The sequence below is a fragment of the Drosophila persimilis genome, unplaced genomic scaffold (genome assembly GCF_003286085.1).
Source record: "Drosophila persimilis strain 14011-0111.01,24,50 unplaced genomic scaffold, DperRS2 tig00001113-arrow-arrow-pilon, whole genome shotgun sequence".
NCBI classification, from domain to species: Eukaryota; Metazoa; Arthropoda; class Insecta; order Diptera; family Drosophilidae; genus Drosophila; species Drosophila persimilis.
In genome coordinates, this window is record NW_020825421.1 from 235,305 (window position 1) to 246,993 (window position 11,689).

General features: G+C 43.7%; 1 protein-coding gene across 1 annotated transcript; it reads left to right on the top strand.

Annotated features, from left to right (window-relative positions):
• Positions 1 to 2,110: 2,110 nt before the first annotated feature.
• Positions 2,111 to 3,370, top strand: LOC113566855 (cysteine and histidine-rich protein 1 homolog). The gene is made up of 3 exons (XM_026994017.1): positions 2,111 to 2,948; positions 2,983 to 3,086; positions 3,182 to 3,370. Exons 1-3 carry the CDS (start codon positions 2,216 to 2,218, stop codon positions 3,368 to 3,370), a joined length of 1,026 nt encoding a protein of 341 aa, XP_026849818.1. The 5' UTR covers positions 2,111 to 2,215.
• Positions 3,371 to 11,689: the final 8,319 nt, after the last annotated feature.

Genomic DNA, 11,689 nt, shown 5'->3' on the forward strand with positions numbered 1-11,689 from the left:
AGATAGCAGAGACATGATCATTTTGGGTCGAATTAGAAAGGCAGGGTAGTTGACTCTTCAAAGTTCCAGTAAACACTAATGCTAGAATTCAATGTAGTAACTCAAATCAAGAACTAATTGATCTTCCGCATGATAAAATACTAGTACCTCATCACAGTATTCAAACAGAAAGCTACGAGCCAATTTCATCCTTTTATATAAGTAATATAAGCAAAATACCAAAAATTGTTTGGAATCCATTAACAGTACCATTAATTAACCATACAGAAGAAATGGATAAGTTAAGAAACGAAATAAAATTGTTAAAAGAAGGTCATCTAACTTAAAAGGACTTAAGTTCCATCATGTATCTGGACATGCGGCCTTAATTATCGGAATCATAATAATGATAATAATCTATGCCGTAAGAAGAATTAAAGTAGCACGAAGACTGCAAACGATAGCACTTCCCTACCCACTGTAATTGACTGTAAATGATTATCTGTAATTGTAATTATAGCTATAAAGAAAATGTACACAAAAAGGTTCACAAGAATCAAAATACAAAACAATGCCACTTTCGGCCCTTTGCAGAATGTTCAAACATGAACATATTATCGTCAATACAATGCCACTTTCGGCCCCTTGCAGAATGTTTAAACATAAATAGATTATTGTACCCATTCACTCATGTAACAACACCGATCTCTAAAAAAATCACATAAAGTAGACAAGTTATGACTTCACTGGTGTAAACAGAGATCTGTAACCCATTAATACGACAACAAAACACAAGTGGAGAAAACACTTAACAAATGCGGTCCTAAAATAAAACTAATGTAAGCATGTACTCAAATAGACACCCTCAGTAAAGTGTATCCTCTGCGTAGGTCTAACGATAATTATAGACTACCAAATTGTACCTCCTACCTCATTGTCAAATCACATATAAGGCTCTGATTTTAAGAATAAAATTTATTTTGAATTTACAACTCAACTCGCAAATGTCTAGACTTTTCTTTTAAGGTCTTAACAATAGTATTTCCTGTTCGGAATTTGTATCCGTATCGGCAGCCACACTAGATTAGTGTCAGGGGAACCATTCGATTTGAATGTCGTTTTGTTTTAAGGAGGAGGTTACCAGATCACCGAACAACAAACAAAGCAGAAGCAAAGACACGCACAAAACTGTCAAATAATTATGATTTTACAAACGGTTCAAAGTGTCGAGTGAGCTCTATAAAACAGCTCTGAAATTTTAATCTATACTCGTAGAATACCAAATATATACCCATAGATTTGCTCCGAGTTTCTTTTGTATGAATAATTTACACAAAATATCGCATACAAAATTTATACATTATCAAGTATGCTTTAAACTATTTTAAAAATCTATTGGGACTCGCAGATAAAGTGACAGACGATGCCAAAAAGTACTAGATGGGGTTTCACCCCAGCCCACCATACAATTTTATTTTTTATTTTATTCAATAAGGCTATTTTAGGTCACTCATTCATAGACAGTCGTTGCAGTGATTATCCAACTATTTGATCCCGTCCGAAAAATAATTTCCGAAAGGTCTCCCCCGCGCCGTCGATGATCTCCTCACGCGGGCTGATTTTTGTTTTGATGAGTCGGTGTGTATCGAAGGAGCATTAGCCCCATTCTTTTCATCCAACTTTTCGTCAATTTCCTTCCTGTTTTGCCACTCAAAAAAAATTCCATTCAGCAGCAATCAAATACCAAAAAAAAAAAAAAAATAAATAAAAAAAAAACATGTCAGCAACATATGTATCTAATTTGACATGTTCTACATGAAACATGGACTAATAGGCACCGTAATCTTGTTTGCGATAGCAGAGCACTTTGGCGGTCAAAGAGGTTACTTTTCACCCCACCAGTCCACCGAGACACCACCCCACCAGACCCATTGAACGCCTTGGGCCGCATTACAAATATTTTTGAGTACATTTATGTGTAGATCAAACTGCATTCTATTAAATTAAACTATTCATGGGTGCCTACTATGCCGTTTTTCTCTGTGTGTATCCTCTGTTTTTAAATTTGTAATTTTCAGGGAACCAGCTTGGCCTTGGAAAACTCGTAACCTTGTGCTCGTACTTTACACCAGACTATCAGTTTACTCTGCAACAACAGGCAATCAGAATTGTTGAATAAAGCACGCACACATACTGTAAAGCCAGGCCGCGGCTGCTGGCCGAAATACCCTTCAGAATGTCGAAGGCCAACCCCAATGACAACAACAACGAGCAGCCCCCAGCCGCCAAGAGGCAGCGATTGTCAGATGTTGCAAGTAAAGATGAAAGTACTTTGAATGAGATTTCGACTACTATGGACAGCAGTGAGGGTGAGGTCGGCGGGTCCTCGGGTGGTGGCGTATCCGATCTTCGTGAGCGACTGCATAACATACTGGTGTGCGTTGTTTGCCGCGAGGTTCCACAACCACACGACTTCTTTCAGTGCAGCCATGGGCATATCATGTGTGAGGACTGCAAGACCGCCGTTCTGGCTTTTGCCATCTTCAATAAAACGAGTGCCTGCTGCCCCAGTTGTCGATCGCTCATTAGAAACTACGATCAGGAGCAGAATCTAGTGGTGCGCCAGACCCTCTGGGAGCTACCCATCAGCTGCCCCAGCTGCAATGACCAGTTCTCAGACAGGAAAGATCTCTCCAGACACTTGGAGTTCGTTTGTGAGGGGCGTGTGGTTTGCTGCAAGTACCACTGCCTGGGCTGTTCTTGGAAGGGCCCCTACAAGGACAGCGTCTCACATGATTCCGACTGTGGGTTTCCCCAGAAGCAGGGAAAGGAGATCCTAGATATTCTGCTGCATGTCGAGGACAGGGAGCTTGAGGCCCAAAAGCCCGTGTTGCAGCTCCATCGGGTGCTGAGTGCTAGCCGGGTGGAATTTTTCACCTTGAGAATGAAGTGGATACACCGCTCAGAGGGTTTACACCCACGGACCCTCGAGTCTGAGGTAAGGTTTTGGAGAACCAGAACTCGTCTGCAGCATACCTCTGATGATCTCTTATCCCGATCCCCACAGACGATTCGTGCCTTTGAGGAGGATTGGGTGCTGCGTCTACGTCTGAAAAGAGCTGGGGAAAAAATCACCGTCAGCGGCCAGCTATTGCTTTCGACTACCCCACGAGTGTCCCTTATGGTCGACCATTTGATCCAGATGCCGCAGAGTGTCTGCAGCGCCAAGCAGCTGCACGACATACGCCCGCGTATCTACCGCCATATTTTCGATTCAACCGGCAAGTGCGCAAACCGCCAGGAGCTTCCCTTGGCGGGACCTCAGGCCCTGTACCGGCTATTTGCCATGACCCGGATCCAGCTCCGTTTGTGGATGTTTTTGCATTATTGAGCTGACGCTAAAAACCTTTAAATTGTAGTTTAAACCTTTTGATTTGATTTGATTTTTAAATTCGTTGCTTTAGAGCTGCATTTTTAGGGTTTGGGCGCCTTTTGGATCTGCTCGTTCACAGCAAGACCTTCTTCAGCAGCAGCCTTGGCCTAATCATGGAAGTCGTGCAGAAGCAATCGAGTAAATTAGGCATACGTTTTTGTCTGGTCTGTTAAGGTCGGCTAGTGTCGGCTAGACTTACCTTAACGCTATCCTCGTTGAAAAAGACCTTGACCTTTGCCAGCAGGTCGTTGAGCTAAGCCTCAACTGGCTTGGTGGGCTCCTCACGAGGCACGCGAGCACACATGCACACCTGAAATCAGACTTACAGTAAAACCACAATCAGTCACTGTTCCTTTTCGACCACTTCTATCTCCACTTACGGCGAACAGGGCGAACAGGAAGAAGATCAAAGCAATCTTGGCTATTTTTGGTTTTTATTATACCCGATACTCAAAATAAGTATTGGGGTATATTAGATTTGTGGTAAAAGTGGATGTGTGTAACTTCCAGAAGGAATCGTTTCCGACCCCATAAAGTATATATATTCTTGATCAGCATCAATAGCCGAGTCGATTGAGCCCTGTCTGTCTGTCCGTCCGTCCGTCCGTCCCCTTCAGCGCCTAGTGCTCAAAGACTATAAGAGCTAGAGCAACGATGCTTTGGATCCAGACTTCTGTGATATGTCCCTGCTACAAAAATAGTTCAGAACTTCGCCCCGCCCACTTCCGCCCCCACAAAGGACGAAAATCTGTGGCACCCACATTTTTATTAAAGATACGATAGAGCCAAAAACTCAGAATCGTAGAGGATGTTTATATGTTCTAGAATGTAAAATCTCAACCAGATCGTATAATTATTATAGCCAGAATCAAGAAAACAATTTCATTCTTTCGTTCTCTGTCTCTCTCTAACACACAGGTCTCATGGTCGGTTTTGCCAATTGCAAAATTGAGTTCAAGGATCTCAGAACCTATAAGAGCCAGAGTAACCAAATTTGGTATCCACACTCCTGTAATATCGGACCTTGACCGTTTCGTGTCCAAATTTCGCCACACCCCCTTCCACCACCGCAAGTGACGAAAATCTGGCATCGGGCATCCACAAATCTCAGAGATCAGATCATTTTTATAGCCAGGGAACAAATCAATTTGCACTGGCTACGCAGTGCCCGACGTCACGCTCAGACTGATTTTCTGTCTCTCTCGTACGCACTCTTTGTCGTGTCGTTTAATATAATATAACTGTAGAGTTGCGGTGTCCGCAGCAACTCACAACGTTCCCCCTCGTTGGTTTTTAGTTTGTTTTACTGGTGCTGCTCTTTACTGAAGAACGTTGACTTGAGTACTCATAGCGACAGCTCGTTTTGCGTCGCAGCCGAGATGAAACCGAGAGCCGGGCTCATCACCAGCGCCACTATCAAGGTCAAGTGCTTAGAAGCGTACGTCCCGGTCCGCTTAGATAAGAGAGTGGAGTGAAGTAGAGTGCTCAAAGTAGAGTTATAGACTATGTAGTATACTATGTGGACATGGAGGACATTTTACTACCCATTTAGAGCTCTGGCAAATGGTCGAGATAAGAATTTATATAAAAAAAATCGCGTACGAGTATGGAAAGGATACTAGGAAACGGGATACAGGGGGTCAAAGGGACAGATCAGCATGAATACGTAAACGAAGATCCCCGGTCAGATCTTTGTCGGCTGCGGTATCGCTCATTGGCGAGAACGCCCACCCTACCATGATCCTTCAGGGCCACCTATTAACAGTCAGGATCCCTTCAAATAAGCCTGCTATTCGATATTGTCTTACATTTATAGGGTATTACTATACAGCATATACTGGGGAAGGAATATCATAAGGGCGAGGTAGGGTATAATGATCTTAAATCTATAAAACTGATTAGTAGTAGGTATATATAAATGCATGTATAAAACCGTGATCATGGTTGAAGACCAACGAATAGTTACCGCACATTCATTCTTTTCAGATGGGGGTTAAACCGGTGGTACGGGCACGTGGCCAATAGAGGTGTTCGGGAATAACCAATCCGTAACTTCTAGACCAGCGTTGTAATACGTAGATACTAGTGGTGCTAATCCTACGCGGAAAGAACAGAAATTTTTCAACGGGTCTCTGTAGCTGGGTGGATTACCTCAACAGAATTACACCACTGATCGAAAAATTTTACTGAACTGTGGGCGTTCGTTTTCCAAATGGTCGAACGGCTGCCCCTGTATTGACGATATATAACTGGCGCGTCCACTCAAATTAAATCATCACTTTGAGCCGCACTTGGCACTTGCACTATGCTTTGACTTTGGCTTGACCTTGGTTTAGAGAACTGGATCAGCTCTACAAGACTTTTTTTTCCACGGCCGGTCACTCTGACGGTCACGAGGAGAGAAAGAAAGAGGCTGGGACTACTAAAAACAGCAACCCACGTTTTCCCACACTTTCTATGGTCTTCTTCTGTTATACAGGATCCAGACACAGCAATATTTAATGAAATATAGTGCACAGCAGAAAAATTGCATATCAAAGCGTTGCCGCTTGGTCGCAAAACAGCTGTTGATAAGCTTTATCAAAGCTCACAAGATCTTCTACTCGAATTTTTGTACGGCCTAGTTATACCCGATACTCAAAATGAGTATTGGGGTATATTAGATTTGTGGTAAAAGTGGATGTGTGTAACGTTCAGAAGGAATCGTTTCCGACCCCATAAAGTATATATATTCTTGATCAGCATCAATAGCCGAGTCGATTGAGCCATGTCTGTCTGTCCGTCTGTCCGTCCGTCCGTCTGTCCGTCTGTCCGTCCGTCCGTCTGTCCGTCTGTCCGTCCCCTTCAGCGCCTAATGCTCAAAGACTATAAGAGCTAGAGCAACGATGTTTTGGATCCAAACTTCTGTGATATGTCACTGCTACAAAAATATTTAATAACTTTGCCCCGCCCACTTCCGCCCCCACAAAGGACGAAAATCTGTGGCATCAACAATTTTGACGATACGAAAAAACTAAAAACGCAGAATCGTAGAAGATGACTATATCTTCTAGAGTGCAATATCTGAACCAGATCGTATAATTATTATAGCCAGAATCACGGAAACAATGTCACTCTTTCTCGCTCTGTCTCTCTCTAACACACAGGTTTCATGGTCGGTTTTGTTAATTGCAAAAGATGAGTTCAAGGATCTCAGAACCTATAAGAGCCAGAGCAACCGAATTTGGTATCCACACTCCTGTGATATCGGACCCTGACCGTTTCGTGTCCAAATTTCGCCACACCCCCTTCCGCCCCCGCAAAGGACTAAAATCTGGGGCAACCACAAATCTCAGAGACTATTAAGGCTAGAGTAACCAAATTTGGTATCCGCACTTCTGTTAGATCTCACTTTAAAACGTATATCACAGAATTTCGCCCTACCCCCTACCGCCCACACAAAGGACGAAAATCTGTTGCATCCACAATATTGCAGATTCGAATAAACTAAAAACGCAGAATCATAGATAGCGACCATATCTATCAGCTTGCTGAATCTGGATCAGATCGGATAATTTTTGTAGCCAAAAGCAAGAAATCAATTTGCACTGGTTACGCAGCGCCCGACGTCACGCTCAGACTGATTTTCTGTCTCTCTCGCACGCATTCTTAGTCGTGTCGTTCAATATTAGCAGCGTCTGCCGGAGGAGAGCCATACTGACTAAGTATCGGGTATAACTGTAGAGTTGCGGTGTCCGCAGCAACTCACAACGTTCCCCCTCGTTATTATACCCGATACTCAAAATGAGTATTGGGGTATATTAGATTTGTGGTAAAAGTGGATGTGTGTAACGTTCAGAAGGAATCGTTTCCGACCCCATAAAGTATATATATTCTTGATCAGCATCAATAGCCGAGTCGATTGAGCCATGTCTGTCTGTCCGTCTGTCCGTCCGTCCGTCTGTCCGTCTGTCCGTCCGTCCGTCTGTCCGTCTGTCCGTCCCCTTCAGCGCCTAATGCTCAAAGACTATAAGAGCTAGAGCAACGATGTTTTGGATCCAAACTTCTGTGATATGTCACTGCTACAAAAATATTTAATAACTTTGCCCCGCCCACTTCCGCCCCCACAAAGGACGAAAATCTGTGGCATCAACAATTTTGACGATACGAAAAAACTAAAAACGCAGAATCGTAGAAGATGACTATATCTTCTAGAGTGCAATATCTGAACCAGATCGTATAATTATTATAGCCAGAATCACGGAAACAATGTCACTCTTTCTCGCTCTGTCTCTCTCTAACACACAGGTTTCATGGTCGGTTTTGTTAATTGCAAAAGATGAGTTCAAGGATCTCAGAACCTATAAGAGCCAGAGCAACCGAATTTGGTATCCACACTCCTGTGATATCGGACCCTGACCGTTTCGTGTCCAAATTTCGCCACACCCCCTTCCGCCCCCGCAAAGGACTAAAATCTGGGGCAACCACAAATCTCAGAGACTATTAAGGCTAGAGTAACCAAATTTGGTATCCGCACTTCTGTTAGATCTCACTTTAAAACGTATATCACAGAATTTCGCCCTACCCCCTACCGCCCACACAAAGGACGAAAATCTGTTGCATCCACAATATTGCAGATTCGAATAAACTAAAAACGCAGAATCATAGATAGCGACCATATCTATCAGCTTGCTGAATCTGGATCAGATCGGATAATTTTTGTAGCCAAAAGCAAGAAATCAATTTGCACTGGCTACGCAGCGCCCGACGTCACGCTCAGACTGATTTTCTGTCTCTCTCGCACGCACTCTTTGTCGTGTCGTTTAATATAAGCGGCGTCTGCCGGAGGAGAGCCATACTGACTTAGTATCGGGTATAACTGTAGAGTTGCGGTGTCCGCAGCTACTCACAACGTTCCCCCTCGTTGGTTTTTAGTTTGTTTTACTGGTGCTGCTCTTTACTGAAGAACGTTGACTTGAGTACTCATAGCGACAGCTCGTTTTGCGTCGCAGCCGAGATGAAACCGAGAGCCGGGCTCATCACCGGCGCCACTATCAAGGTCAAGTGCTTAGAAGCGTACGTCCCGGTCCGCTCAGATAAGAGAGTGGAGTGAAGTAGAGTTCTCAAAGTAGAGTTATAGACTATGTAGTATACTATGTGGGCATGGAGGACATTTTACTACCCATTTAGAGCTCTGGCAAATGGTCGAGATAAGAATTTATATAAAAAAAATCGCGTACGAGTATGGAAAGGATACTAGGAAACGGGATACAGGGGGTCAAAGGGACAGATCAGCATGGATACGTAAACGAAGAAGATCACCGGTCAGATCTTTGTCGGCTGCGGTATCGCTCATTGGCGAGAACGCCCACCCTACCATGATCCTTCAGGGCCACCTATTAACAGTCAGGATCCCTTCAAATAAGCCTGCTATTCGATATTGTCTTACATTTATACATTATAGGGTATTACTATACAGCATATACTGGGGAAGGAATATCATAAGGGCGAGGTAGGGTATAATGATCTTAAATCTATAAAACTGATTAGTAGTAGGTATATATAAATGCATGTATAAAACCGTGATCATGGTTGAAGACCAACGAACAGTTACCGCACATTCATTCTTTTCAGATGGGGGTTAAACCGGTGGTACGGGCACGTGGCCAATAGAGGTGTCCGGGAATAACCAATCCGTAACTTCTAGACCAGCGTTGTAATACGTTGATACTAGTGGTGCTAATCCTACGCGGAAAGAACAGAAATTTTTCAACGGGTCTCTGTAGCTGGGTGGATAATTACCTCAACAGAATTACACGACTGATCGAAAAATTTTACTGAACTGTGGGCGTTCGTTTTCCAAATGGTCGAACGGCTGCCCCAGTATTGACGATATATAACTGGCGCGTCCACTCAAATTAAATCATCACTTTGAGCCGCACTTGGCACTTGCACTAGGCTTTGACTTTGGCTTGACCTTGGTTTAGAGAACTGGGTCAGCTCTACAAGACTTTTTTTTCCACGGCCGGTCACTCTGACGGTCACGAGGAGAGAAAGAAAGAGGCTGGGACTACTAAAAACAGCAACCCACGTTTTCCCACACTTTCTATGGTCTTCTTCTGTTATACAGGATCCAGACACAGCAATATTTAATGAAATATAGTGCACAGCAGAAAAATTTCATATCAAAGCGTTGCCGCTTGGTCGCAAAACAGCTGTTGATAAGCTTTATCAAAGCTCACAAGATCTTCTACTCGAATTTTTGTACGGCCTAGTTATACCCGATACTCAAAATGAGTATTGGGGTATATTAGATTTGTGGTAAAAGTGGATGTGTGTAACGTCCAGAAGGAATCGTTTCCGACTCCATAAAGTATATATATTCTTGATCAGCATCAATAGCCGAGTCGATTGAGCCCTGTCTGTCTGTCCGTCCGTCCGTCCGTCCGTCCCCTTCAGCGCCTAGTGCTCAAAGACTATAAGAGCTAGAGCAACGATGCTTTGGATCCAGACTTCTGTGATATGTCACTGCTACAAAAGTAGTTCAGAACTTCGCCCCGCCCACTTCCGCCCCCACAAAGGACGAAAATCTGTGGCACCCACATTTTTAAAGATACGATAAAGCCAAAAACTCAGAATCGTAGAGGATGTTTATATGTTCTAGAATGTAAAATCTCAACCAGATCGTATAATTATTATAGCCAGAATCAAGAAAACAATTTCATTCTTTCTCGCTCTGTCTCTCTCTAACACACAGAATTCATGGTCGGTTTTGCCAATTGCAAAATATGAGTTCAAGGATCTCAGAACCTATAAGAGCCAGAGCAACCAAATTTGGTATCCACACTCCTGTGATATCGGACCTTGACCGTTTCGTGTCCAAATTTCGCCACACCCCCTTGCGCCCCCGCAAAGGACGAAAATCTCGGGCTTCCACAAATCTCAGAGACTATTAACGCTAGAGTAACCAAATTTGGTATCCGCACTTCTGTTAGATCTCACTTTAAAACGTATATCTCATAATTTCGCCCTACCCCCTGCAGCCCACACAAAGGACGAAAATCTGTTGCATCCACATTCGACATCCACACTATTGCAGATTCGAGAAAACTAAAAACGCAGAATCATAGATAGCGACAATATCTATCAGCTTGCTGAATCTGGACCAGATCGGATTATTTTTGTAGCCAAAAGCAAGAAATCAATTTGCACTGGCTACGCAGCGCCCGACGTCACGCTCAGACTGATTTTCTGTCTCTCTCGCACGCATTCTTAGTCGTGTCGTTCAATATTAGCAGCGTCTGCCGGAGGAGAGCCATACTGACTAAGTATCGGGTATAACTGTAGAGTTGCGGTGTCCGCAGCAACTCACAACGTTCCCCCTCGTTATTATACCCGATACTCAAAATGAGTATTGGGGTATATTAGATTTGTGGTAAAATTGGATGTGTGTAACGTCCAGAAGGAATCGTTTCCGACCCCATAAAGTATATATATTCATGATCAGCATCAATAGCCGAGTCGATTGAGCCCTGTCTGTCCGTCTGTCCGTCCGTCCGTCCGTCCGTCCGTCCGTCTGTCCGTCCCCTTCAGCGCCTAGTGCTCAAAGACTATAAGAGCTAAAGCGAAGATGTTTTGGATCCAGACTTCTGTGATATGTCACTACTACAAAAATATTTCAGAACTTCGCCCCGCCCACTTTCGCCCCCACAAAGGAAGAAAATCTGTGGCATCCACATTTTTAAAGATACGATAAAACCAAAAACGCAGAATCGTAGAGGATGACTATATGTTCTAGATTGCATAATCTCAACCAGATCGTATAATTATTATAGCCAGAATCAAGAAAACAATTTCATTCTTTCGTTCTCTGTCTCTCTCTAACACACAGGTTTCATGGTCGGTTTTGCCAATTGCAAAATTGAGTTCAAGGATCTCAGAACCTATAAGAGCCAGAGTAACCAAATTTGGTATCCACACTCCTGTAATATCGGACCTTGACGGTTTCGTGTCCAAATTTCGCCACACCCCCTTCCGCCCCCGCAAATGACGAAAATCTGGGGCATCCACAAATCTCAGAGATCAGATCATTTTTATAGCCAAAGGGAACAAATCAATTTGCACTTGCTACGCAGCGCCCGACGTCACGCTCAGACTGATTTTCTGTCTCTCTCGCACGCACTCTTTGTCGTGTCGTTTAATATAAGCGGCGTCTGCCGGAGGAGAGCCATACTGACTTAGTATCGGGTATAACTGTAGAGTTGCGGTGTCCGCAGCTACTCACAACGTTCCCCCTCG